This window comes from Urocitellus parryii, chromosome 1, assembly GCF_045843805.1.
Source record: "Urocitellus parryii isolate mUroPar1 chromosome 1, mUroPar1.hap1, whole genome shotgun sequence".
In the NCBI taxonomy this organism is placed as follows: domain Eukaryota; kingdom Metazoa; phylum Chordata; class Mammalia; order Rodentia; family Sciuridae; genus Urocitellus; species Urocitellus parryii.
In genome coordinates, this window is record NC_135531.1 from 219,722,342 (window position 1) to 219,744,729 (window position 22,388).

At 33.2% G+C, this 22,388-nt stretch overlaps 1 protein-coding gene across 3 annotated transcripts in view; it reads right to left on the bottom strand.

Moving 5' to 3' along the window:
- The window catches only part of Scn9a (sodium voltage-gated channel alpha subunit 9), a 90,970-nt gene that overhangs the window by 10,696 nt on the left and 57,886 nt on the right, over positions 1 to 22,388 (bottom strand). For all 3 annotated transcript variants that reach the window (XM_026411135.2, XM_026411136.2, XM_026411133.2), the window contains exons 17-22: positions 19,394 to 19,514; positions 13,817 to 13,971; positions 10,279 to 10,452; positions 5,616 to 5,738; positions 1,831 to 2,112; positions 1,152 to 1,205 (exon numbers count right to left, since the gene is read on the bottom strand). In XM_026411135.2, the coding sequence (XP_026266920.2) occupies positions 1,152 to 1,205; positions 1,831 to 2,112; positions 5,616 to 5,738; positions 10,279 to 10,452; positions 13,817 to 13,971; positions 19,394 to 19,514 (909 nt within the window). The remainder of the gene's footprint in view (positions 1 to 1,151; positions 1,206 to 1,830; positions 2,113 to 5,615; positions 5,739 to 10,278; positions 10,453 to 13,816; positions 13,972 to 19,393; positions 19,515 to 22,388) is intronic.

Consider the following 22,388-nt stretch of genomic DNA (forward strand, 5'->3'; position numbering starts at 1 on the left):
TATAAAGTAAATTTAAAAGTAAATTAAAAAGTTAGCAGTCACTGTTTTCATTTCTTTTTCATGTGGTTTGACAAGGCAATTCTCAGTGCTAGCCTAGGCAAACTTGGTATTTCAGAAACCATAGCATTATTGAGGCTTAACCTGGTCATTTTATTTTTTTTTTTTGATACTGGATATTAAACCAAGGGATGCTTTACCACTGAGCTATATCTGAAATACATATCCAGCCCTTTTATTTATTTATTTATTTTTATTTTGAGATAAGGTCTCACTAAGTTGCTTAGGGCTTTGCTAAGTTAGCCAAGGCTAGCCTCTCAAACTTGCCATCCTCCTGCCTTGGCCTCCCAAGTGGCTAGAATTACAGGTGTGTGCCACCATGCCCAGCTTAACCTGGCATTCTTAAAAATGTAATCAGTATTGAAAAAAATTTAACAGATGCTTATTATGTACATAGATGTAATCTGCAAATGATTATAAAGAATCTACCCATATATAGTACTTGTTCTCAGATTGGTAGAAAAGTTAGTAACTAAATAATCTCTAGTATGTTTTTTATTTCCAGAAAAACCTGTAAAGGGGATGACACCATACTTAGATAAATTTTGTTTTATTGTTTCTTCATTTGTTTACAAAAATATCTTCAGAGGAATCTGTGACAATATGAACTAATTAGTAATCTTTAAATTTTCTTTCCATGGAATTTATTTTGTATAAAATCTACCAAAGTGTTTCAAAATATAAAAACTATTTAAAATTATTATTTCATTTTTATATCAAGAAACTAATATTTATTAAACATTTTATTGCCACTATTATGCTAAGAGCTCTATTTGCATTTTCTTGTTGAATCTGTAAAAGAACCCTTTGAGGTAAGTACTGAATTATGTTATTTTTACAGGAGAGTACACTAAGGCTCAGAAAGGTAAAGAATTATGTTCAATGACCATTGCAGAGCCTTAGAACCAGAATTTGAGTCAGGATCTGTCTCCAAATGCTGCACTCATAACCACTAGGTTAATTATCAGGTGGAAGTTCTTTGTTATATTTGCACATACACAGGGCCCCATGCAGCTATAGTTTGAGGACCACTGAAGTAAACTAAGGATATTTTTTAAATTGTAAAGTTTAGTGTTATGTTGATTAATACTTACATCAACAGAATCAACTGCTGCATACATGATGTCCATCCATCCCTTAAATGTGGCCTGTAAATAAAACATTAACAGAATCTGAATGTGAAGTTTATGCTCCCAAACTTCCATAAATATATAGTTTTGTCTATTTAATCTTACAACATATATTAAGTAATATTAAATTAGTAAGTTTTTCTGTATTTCCAAGCACCGACTTAATATAAAGATTCTGTTTTTAAAAGAGGACAGATTCCCAAATCACAATCTAAAGTTTAATTCTACTTCCAAATTGTTATAATTGCCTGTGAATTTGGGGTATAAACTTTCATTTTTTGATAAGTGAAAGGGAATTTTATGAGTACGTTTGGAAATATTTTTCTCCATTTCTTAAGGATAGTCTATACCACTAGAAAGTCCCTCTCATTTCCCCATAGGAAAAAAACTGGAAGTCCAAAAACTACTATTTTTGAAGCAATATTCAGATGGTGAAATAGCAGTCAACTCTCAGTTCATAATTCTCAAACACAAGAAACCTATGCTTCTTAACCATGTTTATAGGGTTCTAAGACAGATCAACTCTATTTTAAAAGCCACACAGCATTTTATTTTTAATTTCTAGTTAATAAATTATTTAAATAATGTCCCATGTCCTTCACCTAACAGTAAATTCTGAGTATTCATGCACGGGGTCACTTACAACTTGAAGCAGAGACAGGTAACCAAGCCCAACATTGTCAAAGTTCACTTTCAGGTTTTTCCATCTCACGTTTGTGCTCCCATTCATCAGGGCAAAACACTCAGAACGATTTTCAACTTGATTTTGAGGAAACCGTGTCCCATCTGTGGTGTTAACACACTCGTAGAACTTGCCAGCAAACAAGTTTACTCCCATGATGCTAAATATCAGCCAGAAGATTAGGCACACAAGAAGCACATTCATGATGGAAGGGATTGCTCCAATGAGTGCATTCACAACCACCTAGTGTTCAAGAAAAGAAAGAGTGGTTAGGGCTGGTGAAACAAAAAAGGTTAAATAGGCAACATGGAGACAGTATTAAAGACATCAGAAAACCACCTTTATTTGAGGCATCAAATCAAGCAACCGATGGGTATATATTAAATGCCTTCTATTTCAATAGAGTGCCAAGCAAGACAAGACCAGTTGAGAAATGAGTTCTGTGATTGGTGAGTTTATAAATTACACATTTAACACAATAAAAATATTAAAAAACACAAGACAGAGTGACTAAGAGGATATTATAGCTTAAATAAATGAAAAAATAATAAACCAAAAACCTGATATTGATAAGATGAAACCATAAAATCTGCACATTCTAGAAAAGAGAGAAACATAAAAAAATAAGTATTAAAAATGATATATACATTTGAAGTCTCATAATCCTAGAATTACCAGCATTAATTATTCCCCACACAGAAAAACTACTGATATACCTTAGTAGAGATAAAACTGGGAGTCTTTCAAAGGTTTGAACTCTGTAGATTTATGTTTCTATGAAATAAAAGTAATCTTCTTGAATTCATTAATCTATCTCTAAAAACACATTTTACTAAGTTCTTGGGCAAGTACAGATAGTGTTAGCTTCATTTAAAAAAGATACATAGTTTGTCTTAAATAATTCCTCTCTTTTCTTCTGCCACTCAGCATTTCTTCTGCTACTGATCACCAGTGATTTTGACATTTTTATTTTTCTCCAGAAAAACTTCTGTAGCATTTTTGAGTCTGTAGATTTTCTTATTTACCCCAATCCTTCAAAATTGTCTGTTTTCTTACACTACAGCCATAGTCCCATTTGAGAACAAGTGTGTAGAAGATAATAATGTGTCAGTACAATCACATTGTGGTCCTTCTTGTTTTCAATATATTAAGGAGGCTCTCAAGACATTTTCAAATGGGGACACATGGGGCTTTCTGACTACATATGAGATTATCTAGCACAGGGGTTGGCAAACATATTTTTCAACATTTTTAGGTATTGGGTTACATGAGCTCTATTGCACTCTGCCATTGCAACCACCATCAGATACAAACAAATGGGCATGATTATGTTCTAATACAACTTACTTTGCAAAAACAGTCAATTAGCCACAGTCATAAGGGCTATGGTTTGTTAACCCAGTGACCAGAACAGTAGTTATTTTTGAGTCCGTGGACCTATAGAGGCTCCATGGGAATGTGAAGTGATACAAAAAGCATTTATGACTGTGCTTCTTTTTAGAAAGATGACATGTTTTCTTCAGTCAAGTTGAGTTCAAAATGGCTAACTTTCCATCAAGCCTACCCTTTTATCTCCATTTCCAGCTACCCATACCACTATGCTTACTGCCTAAGCACACTGATCCCTGTATTCATTGCCCCCAAAACACCTTGCATACTCAACTCTGTGCTTCTCAACCACTAATGCCCACCTGCCTGTGGCTTGGGGCTTATTCTTTCAGTTATGTTTCCAATGTTATCTCATTGTGAATTCTTAGTTTTTCTGGGCAGGCACTTCCTCCTCTGTAGGATTCCTGCACCATTGTATGCTCACTGTTTTACAGCAGATACCATAGAACACTATGTCTTATGATAATCTGCTCTACTAATCCTTGGGGGACTGGAATCTATTTTTCATTGCACTGGGTTCTTTTTTATAGCACAACAGCTGACACATAGTTGGTGTTAAAAAAGTGTAATAATGAAACAATGAGAGATATGTTCCTATCACTCTGATTAGAAGCCACTTGGGAAATAAATAGGCTTAAAAAGTCTTAGGACTCCAAGGAAACTAGCTTCAATATGCTTCAAATGTATTGTTTTGTTAACCATGTTAAAAATATTTCTTTTCACATAGTTAACAAACATAAATTGCTATTGTGCTCTTCCAAATACACTAAAATGTTCTTTTCAATCCAATTCACCTAGATTTTAGATAAAAAAAAAAACAAGAGTAAACAGTGTAAATTTATAGACTGACTTAATCACCAAAGGCAGTGGTTTTGCAGGGACAAGAATATTCTGTTAATAAAAATGCCATATAACATTCCTCAAATCCAAGGATCACTCCTAAGTCCTAGATGGAGTGTGACATTCTACTAATGCTCAAAAAATGAATGTCAAGAATTTCTTTCTGCATAAAATGAAATGTAACTCTTTGATTTTTATATGATAAAGAGCATTTCAATTTTTCTTATGATTTTTTTTATATAGTCATCATCTCTTTTCTATACATGAAAGTCATATTAACTGGATATATTAAGTAGTAGAGGTTACCATAAGACTTAGGTTGACAGGGCTATCAGTGAGAACTGCTAGGCTGAAGGATCAGTAATATTCACATGAGGCTGGTTAAAGCTCAGATTTCTGAGTTCAGTTTCTGATTTAGTAGGGTCTGGGCTGGGGTCCAGGGATTTTCATTTCTAATAAATTGCCAGATGATGCTGATAGCTGATCAGTGACCACAGTTAGAGAATCAGTGAGCTAGACTTTTCTCTGCATGAAATTGGTCTGAGACTATAGGTAGAAAGGCAGTCAGGGAAACAAGGAACATTCAATATAATGGGAGTTTTGGGTGTAATCATACAGGAAGGATATGCACTTATTCTTGATGGTGAATAGACAAGGCAAATTCATACTAAGGTTCAAGGTAGGTATGTGTTTGCTGCATCAAGTGGTGAGTTGGGATTGAGGAAGCAAGGTGGAACATTCCAGGCTGAGAGAACAAGAGGTATGAGAAAATAGTTGCAAATCAGAGCAAAAAATTCCAGAAGCATAGCAATAAATGAGGATATGAACTAATTATAGAAAATTCAGTCACTGCCCTCTGTGTGTGTCATTAACTTGTTGATTCAAAGCAACCTTAAAAGTGGGTTGGTCATAGGTGTTATCTATTTTATCTTGTTTGTCCCTGCTAAACAAATTTTGTTTTAGGTCCTGTGAAGCCTAGTGTAAATAAAGTAATTTTTCAGAGCTTTAGTTTTCTTTAAATGTAATTTTGACATAATTCCACTAACTATGAACCATTATTTTAAATATGAAATTGAAGGTGACAGCCAATGTTACTTCACTTCCTTGTCTTTTCTTATGCTTGCCACACGGGGTAGTTCCAAATAAACTTTATTTGAGCATTTGATACAGGAAAGTCCCCAAATTGTATATGAGAGTTGGTGTCAGGTCTTTTCACTTGACTTTTAGAAAACAGATTTCCATTTACAAAGGGAAGAGTCACTTATCTTCATCATCCAATAGCCTAAAAATAATATGTCTAGGAAGAATTAATATCTCGATTCATTCTTCTGTTTTAAAAAAGTGCTAAAATACTGTATATATGTGTATATCACACTTACTATAAACAGCCCATATCTATATATGTATATGCATGTAAATGAACAGCCCAAAGTTACTACATACCCATTCATTTTTACACTATAAGTATCCCATTTAAAAATAAGAACTTTATATTAATAAATTTACTATTTTCTTACCCTCATTCCTTCAAACCTAGATAAGGCTCTTAGAGGTCTTAAAGCTCTCAGCGTCCGAAGAGATTTAATGGGGCCAAGGTCTGAGTAGCCAAGAGTGTTTGCAACTAAAGTAACCAAAGAAACCTATAAAAATAACATTTTTTATTATTTCAATGAAATTGATAAAGGATCAAGAAGAAAAGTTAATTTCAATGCTCAGAGAAGCTCAACAAGAACAGTATAATTTTCTACACAATTATCTCATTGTCCAAAATTAGATTTCAAGGAAAGTTAACCAATAATAATAATAATGGAATGAAAGATGTTTACTATATCTAAACAGAAATAATAATTTTCATACTTTGTTAATTGATGTTTATGCACTTGATTATTTAAAGTGAAAATTTTATTAGAACAACTATAAAAGTTTCAATTGAAATAACATCTACTGCCTAACAAAGTTTGTTTATTCTGTAACTGACACAAAAGTGTCACATTAAAATAAATCTAAGCCTGAATATAAAACTTACTCAAAAACAATCTGAAGACTCATGATTTTGAGAAGAGGCAAATTTCCTGACAGAATATTTCTATCCTTCAGTTTCTCAGGACTGGCACTAAAGATCTACCTTGTAATAATTTATGGAAGAAATTCTCAATTATATTGAACAGAGAATGAGAGTAGGTGGTCTCATTGGCTTCAGCATAAACTTAAATATGTAAAAATTTTATTGTGTTAGGTAGACCAATCACAATGACCATCCATGCCAGTATCTAACAGGAATCTAAGCTCTAACCATAAATTATTTCAGAAGAAAGAACATGATCAGAAATCAAAATATATTTTAGTAACAAAAAAAAAAAGATTTCCTCAATGGCTTTGGATTTGGATCTGTAAATGTTTTAGTCTCTGGATAAATTCCACTTAAATATTTATTTATTTTGCACTGGGTAGCCACAGATAATGCTGAAGAACAATGTCTTAAATATTTTCACTATGAACTGAGGTAACGACTAGATTTGGGTTTGTCAGGGAAGAAGAGGAACACTTCAAAGACAATTTCCTTATATTTAATTATTTAAGGAGTTGAAAAAAAAAAAAATCCATGGCTCCCAAGTCACTGTTGCTGTTACTCAAAGACAAGTCAGCTGTTTTACAAAACAGAAGATTTGAAAGTGCTGGACCTTATGTAGTTACTTCAGAATATTGAACTAAATGTGATATTGCATTTTCTTTTAAATTTCTTATAACTGATAGAACTAATTGCTTCCATTACAATTAAATTGCTTCTCTTATCACTGTTAAATTCAGTCATTTGAGATCATTATTTTCCATTTAAAGTACACTTAAAAACTAAATATACTCCCATTTTAATCAGAAAAAAACCCAAAAGTTTTAAAACACTGATTACAATTTGAATAGCCTCTGGAAGTAGTAGACCAGTACTCTAAACCACTGTTGAACCAGTTTTATGATATTGAATATATGAACATTGTTGAAAAAACTACATTGTACTCTGTGTCTGAGAATATTTATATGCTTTTCTATATATGCATCTATCCAGCTAGCAAATTATGCATACCTTTGTACATACACAAATATGTGCTCATGTTAATTTATAATGCTCAATCAAGTAAATTTCAAATAATCAAAAACTTGTAGAAACCAGAAGAGTCCATCCTCTGAACAGCAAATCAAATCAGTGATTGTGAAACCTGAATATGCATTAGATTAATCTGTAATCTACAACAGTTTGCTGGTTCCCAGTCCCAGATATTGTGATTCAGTAGATTTTGGAGGGGTTCTGAGAATTTACCCCCTAATGAATTCCTACATACATGTGCCTATGTTTTTGGTTCAGATATCCTCCTCTGAGAATGACTGTTGACAATAAGCTTCTCAATTTTTGAGAAATAAAAATATTCAGGCTGGGTTCAGGGGTGTGTGCCCAGCTACTTGGGAGCAAAAGACAAGATAATCACAAGTTTGAGATCAGCCAGAGCAACCTAAGCAACATATTAAGACCCTGTCTTTAAAAAAAAAATCAATCATTTCCAAAATCTATATTCCTAGATTTCTATCTCTATCAGCCAGAATACTCTGTGGAACTTACTCTCAAAGTTGTGTATTATTAAATATTGTATACATGTATATTTCTGTTTTCAAAAAACAAAATTTCAAATTGAAGTCATATGCTTTCCTGAGTTCTATACATTAAGTATTCCTAAACATTTTATTACACACATTGAGATTCTAAGTTCAGATTTTCAAGTATAAAACAAAATAATTTGTTATAAACAGTCATTTCTTAATTGAAAAGAAATTAATCTGTATTTGTAAATGTTTTTGTCATAAATTGAGTGAAAAATGTGTATACTTGTGATAATATTTTCAAAGTTTTAAGGTATTTTAAATATTTTTATAACTTAAAAAACCCAATTGTTTTCCCATTCCCCTCACAACCTCTTATATGAAATTTTGTATAACAATGAGGGTCTCCCTCCAATTCCATGCAATTTTCCTTTTAAACAAGGAGAGAAATGAATTACAGTAGATGGGGTAGAGAGAGAAGATGGGAGGGGAGGGGAGGGGGGATAGTAGAGGATAGGAAAGGTAGCAGAATATTCACAACAGTTACTAATAGGGCATTATGTAAAAATGTGGATGTGTAACCGATGTGATTCTGCAATCTGTATTTGGGGTAAAAATGGGAGTTCATAACCCACTTGAATCTAATGTATGAAATATGATATGTCAAGAGCTTTGTAATGTTTTGAACAACCAATAAAAAATATAAAATAAATAAAAATTTAAAAAACCCAATTGTATTAAAAGTTTAAGAGAAAAAATAACCTATATTCCTTTTCTTGTTTTTTTTTTTTCTTTATTATTTTGGTTAGTTTTCCTTTAAAACTATTCTATTACAAAAGGGATTCATCTTATGACTTTTCTTTCTCTGGGTGGTAACTAAATAATTTTATTTATTAAAGGTGAATAAAAACAGTATAAAGTCATTAACGTAAAGTAACAAAAATTCTGTGAGAATTCTACATTTGGTATAATGAAAATGCTGTACACTGAAAAAATTGTGAATAATTCATATTAAAAAGTGATATTGTATTTAATATTTTATGCTATTGAAAAAAAAAAAAAAGAGCGGCTGAGTGTGGTGGTGTACACCTGTAATCCCAGAGACTCAAGGGGATGAGGCAGGAGGATTGCAAATTCAAGGCCACCTCAGCAACTTAGTGGACTCGTAAGTAACTTAGTAAGATGCTGTTTCAAACTAAAAAATAATAAAAATGATCAGAGACTTAGCTAAGTGGTAAAGAGCCCTGGATTCAACCCCAGTATTAAAAAAAAGTACTGAGATTCACATAATAGTTGATAAACTGAACTCTTGAGTAAATATGACTAGTTTTGGTTTGATTTTGTGGGAAGAATTTGCTGTTTATGGTTATATTTATAATTATCTATGAATGATACTATATTTTGAAAACAGTGATGGTGTACACCCTTGAATGTTAAAGCATTTATTGGTAGTATAAAATTTCAAGTGGCACTCTAATTTTTCCAGGCATCATATAGAAAATAACTCTCTAAAAACTGCATTTTAAAAAAAAATATTCAACTGAGTATTGAATATTTCTTTCCTAACCACAAAGACTAGATATCTGAAAATCTATGCAAAAGATTGAAGAACATACCCTGAAAATAATAAAGGAGGGTGAACAAGGTCATACCTTTTCCAATAATATAAAATATATCAATATATATTAACTTAGATCATTAACGTATAAAATAAATTACACCAAATACAAATGAATGATTAACAATGGGTGGTATGCCATTAGTATCTATTTTAGATTCCTTCATCACATAAACTAGTTTAAATTTCTTTCCCAATTATCTCAAAGAGAAGCCTGTAAAAATAGTTTCATATTTTTAAAAATAATAATACATATAGTATGCTTATGTATTTTCTGTCACTCAAGTACTCAGCAGTGTTTTGAATTTATCATTTGAAATTATTAATGGCTACTTTGCTTTACTGCCATTCTGGAGGTAAAGGGCAGTTGTTTGTTTGAGACAGGAACAAAAATCGAGACTTCTTTCAGTTTTCTCTGTCCTTATAACAAAGCATTTTGAAATTCCTTTCTTTTCCTTCCCCCAATATTAAGCCAGTGGGCCATAGCAGCCATTTTTTTTTAACATAAATTTCAGCTCATTGATCAGACAACTTGATACATTCTTTATCCTTTTGCGTCTTTTAATTCTATATTGTGACAGATTAGTATTTTTTTGTCTTTAATTTGTGATAAATCTGTGATATTTAACCACCCTCTAGTTTTTCATTTTGTTCTTAATCTTAACAGGAATGATATTCAGATCATATATTTAAAGAATTACATTTCCTCTGATTACAGAAAACACATACAAAAGTCCACTATAAATGCTAGAATGGTACAGAAGAGAATCTCCCGTCATTGGAGGGTTTTCCTCATGAATATATTTCTTCTAGTTGTACTAACACTTCTAAAAACATATACCTATGGCCTGAAAATACATGAAGCTAACAAAATTAAAATATGATAATAGGTAATATCCATGAAGATTTTTTTCAGAACACATTTTAAGAATAAATTTAATATTGCCTTTTAAAATTGACTCCAAGGGACCTACATCAACAATTAAGAAATCCAGCCAACACCAGGCATTGGTGAAATATGTCTTATAACCATATGCCACCCATTTTAGAAGCATTTCCAGAATGAAGATGTAGGTGAATATCTTGTCAGCATACTCCAGAATAATCTTAATGGTCTTTTTCTTTTCAATATATATATCTTCAAAAGCCTGTGGAAATAATATTTGAATTTCAATTCATGCATAATTTAAAACTTAGAGAAACAGGAAATGCAATTCTGATGGGGACCACTGAAATGTAATACTGCTGTGAGCCATCTGTCCCTGCTCTAGGTTATGGATACCCAATGGCACTTTGTTCTGGTCTTCTTACCAGTTGTTTCAAGCAGCAAAGAGAACAGTGCAAAATAATGAAATTACTAATAATTTATTTCAGAGAAAAAACATGATATCTGACCCCTGTAGGGATTTCTCCCTTCATCTAACACTTCTCCTCATTCAAATTGAATGAATCCTGATAATCTAAGGACATATCTCAGGTGAGCCTGTCTTATAAATCTTTTACATCTTACTCTCCACTTTACACCCTGATGTAGGATTTGAAACCTCTATTTTGGCTCTGACAAGCTTGTGCATTCCAGTGCTACCACTATGTCGAGAAAATAGTAGGTGAGAGGGAAAATTGGCCAAATTCATGATTGCAATAGCTTACTAGGGCTACAGAACACAGTCATTTTACAGAACATGATTTTTTCCCTCTGACTCCTGCATCCATACTTCATCATCTCTCATAAGCTTTGACTCTACAAATCACCATTCAATTCATTGCACGAATGTGACAGACAATGACCTGTAGCCATAAGTCTTTTGGGAAAAAAATTGAATGGACTTAAAGAATTGAGCTCACTGAGACATTGAAAATGATTGCTGATCTAAATAGTTCTAAATTCTTAGGATTTTACCTTCAGGGTAAAACACTGTTCACCTTGTTGGAAGAAAGAAAGCCAAAGGACCTATATCCTTGTTGGTTAATACTGTATTACCTGTCCATGGTTATGGGCATGTATCATTCTCATTCTTTTGTTTCCAAGTTCTGTTCTCAATACTTTAAAAACTATGCCTAGTACTTTTTGGAAACTTTTAATATCAGTACTGAAGAAAATGAAGAAGTTGGGTGGAGATAATTGACAGATAACTAAGATGCACAAAGAAGGTGCCAACAATAGGCCAAAGTTGGGGTCAGTGGAATGAGAGTGTAGCAGAAGGATTCTAGCTCCTAGGACCTACCTGCTCCCTTTTCCCAAGTTCTGGAGAAATCAGGCAAGCCATTTGAGCAGCAATGATGGCAATGACTGCCCTTAAAGCATGAAGTCAAGTAGGATTGGGTCTCAAGGAAGAAGGTTCCTATTCCTGCAACTAAGGTTCAGGTTCACAGCAGGACCAGCAGTGACTCTCTGTGAGGAGAAGCAGATGCCCTGATGCACTATTGCTTACTGACTGGTCCCAGGGCAGGATGCAGGGCTTCACTGCAGGGGTCTTGGCTTCTAGGACCCATTTTGTGGATGTGGGAGCAGGAGGCAAGGATGCCACAATGTGGGCTCTGCCACAGTAGGGGTTTAGGTTTTACTGGTAGTCGTTTCAGTTATAACTCATTTGTTTCTTCTTGATGTATTCTCATTTTGAATGAAAATAAGTTGAGATTAAAGCTGAACTTCAATTAAGTGACAGCTCTGTGGTTTACTAGTTTTGGGACATTAAGGAACATTTTAAATTTTGCATTCAGCTTCTTCTTCATTGGTAGAAGAAAAACACCATAATTTTACAGGATCATTTGTTAAGTAAATGAGAAAATTTATATAAACATTTTGAAATACAATAAATATATCCTAAATGATAACTTAAAGTTCTTATGTTTTTATTCATTTTGTAGACAGTTATTTAAAAAAATCTAGCCTAATTAGCAAACTGTCCCAGTGAAAACATTAACTTCTTGAAATACTTTTTTCCTTCATATAACTCATTTGGATTCCATTTTTGAGAACACCTTCCCCCAAAATGTCATCTCCTTTTTAAATATTTCAAAGAAGAAATTACTCTAAACTTTTGCGTTTTAAATCTCCTCTCTGTAAGTCTTGGTCATGTATATGACTCAGCATAGAAGGAACTTCAGTTACTAGGAATACAAGATGTTACAGAAATATTAAGATTCCTGCTTACACAATACCAGATAAGTAAGCGTGTTTTTCTTATTCTCTGCCTTTGAGAAGTGAGGCTTGTTTGGAGAGGCAATTTACTGAGGACCCGTGATGGTACCTGGGTGCTTTCAATGGGAATGCCAAGAATACAAGGCCCTGACTGCTCTCAGCCAGGCCCTTTCTCGGCGCTGGGTTTGAGGCAAACAACCTTGAGGGAAGTGAGTAGGACAAAGAGCAGCATAAACTGGTATAAAAGGATTGTTTCCTTAAGCTCTGAGTTCTTCACCTATGATGTTTACCCTCTAGTGTACAGCCTTCACCCAGCCCCATACTATGCTGCTACAGGATCTGGGACAGGACAACCAACACTAATGCATTCAAGCATATGCTACCTTGGTGCCAGGAGTAAAGAAGACCTTTATCTCTAACCTGGCATCTCATCTCTGCCAGCATTTATGAAAGAACAGGTTAATGTATTAGCCTGTGAGTGTTGTAAAATCAAATTCCAGATCTATGAAGACTGTCTATGAGGCATTGTGTAAAGTACTTAAGTATTCTGCTTTCAGTATAATGGAATTTCCAGGAGCATATCTAGCTGAATGTGGGCTAATGGGTTTCTAATGGCTCCTCTTTGTCAGGGTCATAGGAAAGAATTGCAATTTTAAAAAGTCTCAGAAAGATTATAGTTCTCCTAGATCCCTTTTACAAGGCATGTATATATGAACAAGGATAAGAAACATCTTCGATTCTTGCCCTAAAACATTCATTTACTTTCCTCTATAAAAACTGCTTCAGGAGCTGACAGTGCCTATATTTCCCCAGTTTCTCTGGTCACCTGTACTTGATCTTCCTCCCATGGCATTCTCTATAGCTCAGAAACTTTTAATTTCTTGAATATCTTATGTTGTTTTATGCTTTCTTACCATTATACGCTTGCTCCCTTCAACCCACCTTGACAGGCTGAAAACGTTTATTCTTTCTAGACCTTGCAAAGCTTTGCTGTGTACCATTCTGAAATAACAAATGACCAATTGTTTTTTGTTGCTTTATGAATAATATTTACTTATAAATTCATCTCAGGTCTGTGAGCACCATGTATCTCTCTTCCCCATTACTATTAGCTCCTGGAGAATATTACCCAAATCAGATCTATCTTTACATTCAACATAGCAAGAATAGTGCCTGACATGTTGGAAAACTCAGTAAATATTCATTGAGTTCAGCTGAAATTTTGTCCTTGGCAATCTGTAGGGTTTTTTTTTTTTTTTTTTTTTTTTTTTGCCCTTAGGTAAAACAACCTGCCATGATATTTTTATCTTCTAACTCATTTATTAAAAATACTGACAATCAATTTATTGACTAGGTATCAGATGTCTTACCAGAGCTCCACTGCTGAGGAGGATCATGAGAACAATGAAGCTTTCAAACCAACTGTGTTCAACTATCCGATAGCAGGTTTTCCTGATATTCCACCAGATTTTTCCTTTCCCTGACTCTATGTTAACTTGGCAGCATGGGAATCTCCGAACACAACCTGGAAAGAAAGACATGCATGCAACATCTTGATATTCAAAACAAGTAAAAAGCTTACACTGTAATATTTCATGAAAAGATTTTTCTGTGATACTTCTTCAACCAAATCATTTCTAACACTTAGGCCTGCCATTTCAAATTCCATTTGGATGTCACCTCTCTCATCTTCTTATTTCCATGGTGTTATCTGAATGTTTGTTAGTTATTTTTTATGTTATTGCTCTCTGTAATTCACTAATTTCTCCTAAATCTCCTCCACACTGTTTAAATCACTTTTATTTAATGAGTTGAATGGATGAAATAAACTCTGAGGGGATGTATTTCAGGGTCTTCTTGCTAACAGATTTTCCTAGGTGTAGATCTATTCTATAATTTGAGATGCTTCCACTCTTCTATTAAAAACATTTTCAGAAATGCCATCCTAAAGAGTATTATAGAAATTAATGGTAAATCCTAAAATTAAGTTCAAAAGAAATACATCTTCATTGAAAGATGCAAATGAAACTATTTGAAGTATTCTAAATTAAAAACAAATCTGACTTGGGACTTCTAGGTATGAAATATATTGCTATATATTGCTCTGAAAAAGTGAGTAGAAACATTTGAGATGAAATGTTCTTCTTTTTTTTTTTTTTTTTTTTTTTGAGACAGGATCTTACTAAGTTGCTTAGGGACTCACTAAGTTGCTAAGGCTGCACTCAAAATTGCCATCCTCTTGCCTCGGCCTCCAAGTTGCTGGGATTATAGGTGTGAACCACTATGCTGGGCTGAGATGGAATAGTCTTAATAGAAATTTAATGCTTGAGACTTCACAATTTATGTTCAACCTGAAAACAAAGATTACATGCTGAACACTCTACTTGCTTCAAGTAAAGATTATTGGAGAATAAAGTTTCCATTTGTTTAAAAACATTTTATAGTATGGAGTTTTTGTCAGCTTTAAAATTGAAGAGAAACAGTTTTACAAGGAAAGAAAAAAACACTATTATCTTAATTAGAAAAGTGGGTACATTTTTATCTGAGATAAAAGTTCAGAAATATTGCCCACAGGGTTTAGCACTCGTCAGAAATTTTCCCTTTTATTTTGAGGCAAGAGTGCTCAACAGCCTGTCTGGCTTTTATGCAAGAGATTTCTAACTAAGCTGGTTAGTAACGTTATCACACACTTCTCTTGAAAGGACTATTAATTAAATGTAAACATAACAGAGAACGTCTCAAACATTTAATGAGTCCCGATGGGTAAATGCTATGTTTTTGGGGTGGTTTCATTAATTTGCTCTCATGATACATTACATAAAGTCTAACCTGGGTTTCATCATGTTAAACCCATAATCTCCAATAAAAAAGAGCTTATTGGTTTCTTCAAAGACAAACTGCTCATTAATAAAAATAAAATAGCATAATCAGTAAAATTTATGTAAGAAGTTACTAGGAAAATACCCTTTTCTCCATTGTTTCATTAAAATACCTAAATCCTCTACAATAAATGTTTTATTCACATTTTCCTTTCTAAAGAAAGAAAATTGGAAAGGAGCTGGTTATTCTATTATTCAAGTCAGCATTGGTAATTAGTTATTTTATAAGTTGATGAACTCAGAACATTTTGGGGAGATGAGCTGTTTCCACCTACCAAATTAACAGAAAATACATCATTTTAAGGAAAGAAGGTTATTCTCTTTAACTCAAATTCTGACTATACAATTAATGAACTGTATAATCCCAAAGGAGTGAAATATAAAATCAAGGAGAATCAAGGTGACATGTCAAATTCAAAATTTTACAGGCTGCCAAGACATGCAGAATGAAGAATAGTAAAGAACAACACAGGCCCTAGGGAAGTAGTCTGAAGTCTAGAATCACAAAGCCATTGGACAGAGCTAAGGACAGACATGGCATGAGAGGAAAGAAGAAAGGGGAACTAAGGGACAAGACAAAGGACAAAGTCAATAGAACACATTAGTAAGGTGATAGCTATGAAGCTGAGAAGTATCAATGAATGTGAGTCAGAGAATGACAAAATCATTTTAACAATCATCGGCAGTGGAAGCACAGTCACTCATTTATCCATCTTTCTTACTTCCTTTCATTTTTCTCCTGCTTTTCTGGTAACAAAAATCTCTGGAGGCCAAATGCTGCTATGTACTGGCACTAGTTAGATGTCAGCTCTCGTGGTAGACCAGTCATGAATCATAAGAGTAATTTCCAATGTAAGTAAACAAGTTGACAATTTCTAATCCTGTAAAATCTAATGTTGTCAATGTGGAGACAATATATTGTCTATTATTATCCTAATTAGAAAAGTGGGCACATTTTTTTTTATCTGAGATGAAGGTTCATAAATATTGCCCTCAGGGTTTAGCTTACTAACCCTGAGACCCCCAAATATGAATTCATCTTTGACTCCTTTCTTTCTTTTGCTTTCTATATCCAGTACAGCAGCAAATCCATCACCAACTTCAAAATACACTTAGAATCTCACCCTGTCACCATTCCCACCATTCTTGACGTAAACTAAGCTTCTATCATCTCTCACCTGGATGATTACTGCAGAGACCTCCAAGAAATCTCCCATCTTTTTCCATTGCTATCTATCCATCCACTCTTAAGATGGCATATCATGAGATTTTTCAACCAGATTCTTACAATATTCTTCAAAGCTCTTATGATCTGGCCTCTACTACATCTCTTATCTCAAATTTTACCACCCTTCACATCTCTCAATCTGTTTTATTCCTACTGGCCTCTTGGTTTTCATCGTGTTATGCATATTCCTGTCTTAGGGCAGTGCCTTTGTTATTCTGCCTACAATAAACTTCCTTCATATATTCACATGGCCCAACTTTACTTTTCCTGAGGTCTCTGATAAAATGTCACCTTAATAAAAAGACCTTCTCAAGCCATTATGTTGAATGCTAGTAAGTTCTAATCCCTTACCTTTAGTATCTATCCTTTCCTTTTATCATCTTTATATTTTCACATTATTTGAGCAAGGGAACTTGTTTTTATCCACAACTCTATATTCCTCTGGTGCTGGGAACTGGACACAGCATATAGAAGGTGTCTAATAATTGTTTATTGGAAGAAGGAATGAGTAAATGAATAAGAGGTTGAAAGGTTGAGCAAACTGGCTGCTATTCTAAATTTATCAGGCTGAGTCTCTTAACCAAAGAGGTCTGGTGACTGTATAAAGCCTCCCCAGTGGAGCGTTATCAAAACGATGTGACTAAGAGTTGGGTTACCGCAATCAGTTCTCAATGACCCAGGCCAAGGTTCATTTGAAAATGTATCATCATGAAATTTCTTCTACACTAGCCTCAGCCTCAATTTAAAACTATAAATGATCTCAACATAACTAAATATATATATATATTTAGTTATGTTGAATATATTCATTATTGTTTCTCAGGATTGAATAACAACCTTTGTAAAGTTCTTAAGAAAGAGTATAGTGTTAACACTTTCTGTAGAGGTTAAAAATTTTCTAGAGCCCTTTTCTGGTTTGAAGGCTTTATTTGTTTTATAAACCCAACCTCTTTATAAAGAAAAATCTTCACAATGGTTATCATAAAATGGATAAGGGAAATCTTGGTACATCTACACAGATTTAACTATACAAGGTTGCTGCTAATTATTGAGAAACAACCAGACATGTGGATAAAATTTGCAAGTGCTCTTAACATGCACAATTACAAGGGAAATTCTGTGGGCTCTGCTTACAGCAGTGATTTCAGCAAACACAAAACTTATAACAACTGGGTATGATGCTCCTTTGCTTCTCACATAAAATGATATTTGGCATGTATTTAAATAAAATCCATGTACTTATTGCAGTTTGTAGATATTTTTATTTTTTAGTCACTTTGCTTAATGCATCAGTGTTTTAGGAGACCTCTTAAGAAAGTCTCAGAGACTGAAAGCAAATCAATGAGTTCTACAAAAATAGTGATGTTGAAAGTAAGCCCATGAGTAAATATCAAGTCATTAGCATCAATGCTAGTACAACTTCTACACGGGACTGTTAAAATACTTGAAAACCAATAAGGAGAGCAGAGTGAAAAGGAAGATAGGCATTATGCCAATTAATTAATAATAATTATTTCATTTGATCTGTCCCATTCTCTATGATACAAATGTTGTTGTTATATCCATTTTACAGATGAGGTACAAGATTTAAAAAAATGGGCTCATGGCCTCAGAGATGGTTACTAGTAGGCCAATTGAAAATCATGTTTACTAGGCTCAGATCTCCTAGAAGCCTACTCTAGGTTTGTGTTTTTTATTTAGAAGATATAATGCTTGTTCAGATAATATGAAACACTTTCCTAGATTGAGGTCAAAGTTACCTCTTTGAATAAAACCCCTGGCAAATTTCAAGGGCAGTGAGAAATTGAGTATGGCAGAGAATGAAAAGGAAGGAATAATATTAGAAAAAAAAAAGACTGAGGCCAAATATAAAAGGCTTCACATGTCAGATTATAGACTTCTGATTTTATCCTATAAAACAAGGGTTCCCAAATTTAACCATGAATCAGAATCCTCTGGAGAATGTGGGCCCTATCCCCAGTGTGTCTAATAAGCTTGTGATTAGAAAAGAAGAGGATGAGGCTTTCTCAGCTTTTAGCCTTAGAGGCAGGGTAGATCACGATGTTATCAAATAAGGTAAAGAATAGAAGACGCTATAGATTATGTGAAGGAGACCACACTAAATTTGTTTTATATTTATTAACCTTTAAATGTTTTAAGGCAATAGGTGAAGATGACCAACAAACTGATGTAATCAGATCTAGAACTCAAGAGGGTGTCTGGGGTAAGAGTCAACAGCACAGAAATGGTTGTTCAAGCCATCTCGTAGACTTTAGGAATAAGAAGACACCAAGGGCCAAAAGTGGGGGGATACATTATTAATTTCAAGAGGTGCAGAAAAATAGTCAATAAAAGAAATAGAAGGACTCAGAACTTTTATAAAAGAATGCTATTGGACTGTGACCTCTGAAACCAAGTGGAGGAAGAGTTCTGAGTTGGGCTGTAGTAACATTATAAGACTGCTCACTGAAGTGTCAGTGAATTTCAGTTTTGATGAAAAGGACAACAGTACCATCTGTCCCATTAACTTGAATTCTAGTGGTTCCATGATGCTTGAATGTGAATTAAGGATCCAGAATGAGAAGGATGAAGTTCCCACAGCAGCAGAGAACTTTACAGTGAATGCACTGTCATTGCAAAGCATTGCTAGTAGAGTAACATAAATGGAGAAACTGAGGCTTAGAGAGGTCAAATGACTCACCTTTAAACAGAGTCACCAGGGAATCAACATGGAATGGAGCCTCATGACTTTTTGTAAACATGATCCTCCCAATTAGTACTAAGTATTAAGACAAAACCCAAAACACCAATAAATGTTGGTGTTTTAATTTTTTTCTTACCATCTGTAAAACAGGCTTCTGGCTCATCTGAATTCACAGGTTCAGCCTCGGCTTCCTCTCCTTCTCCTGGCAGAGGGTTATCAACTGTGCTGCACTCAGAGGAACTCAATCGGCTTAATCTCTGAAAAGGAATTTACCACCCCCCAGAGAGATCATTTAGGGTCCATTCAAGTCTTACATATAAGCCTCATTTAATAATCAGTCATGCAAAGTGTTATGAAAAAAGTTTCACAGTAAGATGGCCATACAAATGTATAAACACACATTGAGGTCAAGGAACCTCACAATGCATCTGTACTTGATCTTTCTATCTACACATCCTGAGAAAAATACATTGTATTTTTATGAAGCTAACAGATATTTGGACAAAATTCTCATAGGCAATATTTTGATGTTAACTATGTGGTAAGGCACTGGCCACATCTTATTATTATTTTATGTTTAATATAAATATATATAAAACAGTAATTATTTTAATACAATGAAGACCCTAATAGAAATAACATATAAGTATCAAATTGCCAATTCTGGAGAGTTGGAAGGTCATATCCAACAGTTGGAACAAAAAGTTTGTAAACATTAAGATAAAATAATAGCATAAAATAAAAGCTAAACATTCTTTATTTCTTGAATTAAAAAATATGTAGCAGGATGATATAGATAGAAGGTCTCTAAAGGAGACCCACCGAATCAAATAATGCATAGGAATCAAAATGTGAAGGACCATACTAACATTATCCATTTTATTTTAAAATTTTAGGATACAGTAGGACAGAGAATAATGTATTATTTATAATGCCCAAAGAGTGGATACTAAAGGGAACACCCCATGCAAACTCTGAAGCAAAGATTCAGTGAAATCAAACATGGCAGACTGATACACAGAACAATGAATTCAGTGTCATTATTATGATCATCTAGCTGATCATAACAAGCAACTCCCCCCAGAACTATGAAAACATGATGTCTATACACACTTACACGGAAGTTTTTATAGCAAATACATACAGAAATTGTAGCAAAACTCTGTCAAATTTCCTTAATCTTGTTTTACAAAGAAATAGAGCAACATATTAATGAAAGTGTTCATTTTTCATTTTCATTTGTTAAATGACATGTGATTATGTAAAGCTATTAGTTATTAAAACACATGCTTTTCTCATTAAGATTACAGCTGTAATTTTGGAGCATAGGTTAAGCAAATGCAAGTACTAAGACAAGGAAGGATAAATGAGAGGTATTAGGATGGGAAATTGATCAAATTGTGTTCTATGCAGACGAAAATGTACTATAATAAAACCCACTACTCTGTATAATTAGTGTGTACCAATAAAAAAATTTAAGTGACACAATTAATGTACATAAAGAATAACTTAAGAATAAGTCCTTTTTATACATGTTTAGCCTCGATTGGCACAGATGCATTATTTCTACTAGGTTGAGGAGTTTGTTCATAGTATCAGTTATGAATAACATTGATATAAAAATTCATTTAAATGAACTTTTAAAACTGAATTCATTTAAAGTTACTTTAAAATAAGAAAGGGAAAAAGAAATCAATTATAACTGAATATTCTATAAAACTTAATGCTATAAAATATACATTAAGTCAGGAAAGAGCATTGGAAAATCTTAGATATACTAATATTATTATTGTGCCAATTATCACAAAAGCTGGTATTTTTTTTACCGTCTCAAAAAGACTGTAATTATTTGATATAATAAATTCTTTGACTTCTCACCTGTAAGTAAACTTTCACTCAGGAACTGGAAGACAAGTCTCTATGTTTCTATGGTGTTGAGATGAAGTCCTATAACCCTGAAAATAACTACTGGCCTAGATTTTGAGGCAAAACAGTAGTAAGAATTGCTAATAGAAGAATATCAGGACCTCTCTGGTACTAGCCAAAATATTAATAATAGAAATAGTGGTTTTCTCTCAACTGTCAACAACTTTTAAATAAAATTTTATCTGCAGAATTCTGACAGTCTAGATTAATGAAAGCATATTCAATATCAGTATTTGGTTTCTCACTGTTTAAAAGGGCATTGGCAAAGAAGATTCAGGCTGAGTTAGATAACGAGAAAGTGATAATTCAGGAAAATTTATGTAGTATATCTTGCCACTGAAACTTTCCTTTTCAAATACAGGTTTTATGGTAAATTTTGTCAATTAAATTCAGGATATTACTCAGATTTTACATCAAAATTAAAACAATCCAGTAATATTCACTGGAACTGAATTAACAGAGTAGTCAGCATAAATTATAATTAACATAGATCACAAATCAAATTATTGTGGTCAATAGATTTTTAGATATTTACTGCTTTCCTGCAAATGCATTAGGTATTCACATAGTAGCTATTTTAGTACTTTATATAAAATTAAATATATATAATTCACATACCTTAGCAATGGAGACTGTTGAGGTCTAATCTATTCACCCTTTGAAATCTACACTTTTTAAGGTACAAGTTTCTTTAATGGGATCCTAAAAGTAAGTCTTTAAATTGAAGGCTAATATCCTTAAAATTTGTCTCATTTATTTTTACTACACAGAAAAGATCATGCCAACTATATATGTCTTTCTATTCTAATTTTATGATTGCCTTCATTTTTATAAATTTGATCTTTTTATTTAGTTTTCTTTGTAGTTTTGGAAAAGAAAGAATATGCTATGTTCAGAAAAGTGAAATAAATATTTTAGTATGATGAAATGTCATTTTGATATCACAATTGACCTTTCTGTAATTTTCAAAGAGGTTTGATTTTAACATAAAATTTCCTTTTTCCATTTTACTTAGTTTTTAACAATTTTTTTTTAATCTTTGGCAGTCTTCATACTAATAAAATTAAAACTAAGCATAGACCCAAGAAGGTGAACTCACTGTTGTAAGGAATAGAAAGAGTTCCACAGTTACATTCTTTCCTTTTATTGAATAAGGTGATTTGAGTATACCTTCTAAAATTCTTTCTTTTCTTTTTATAAAAACA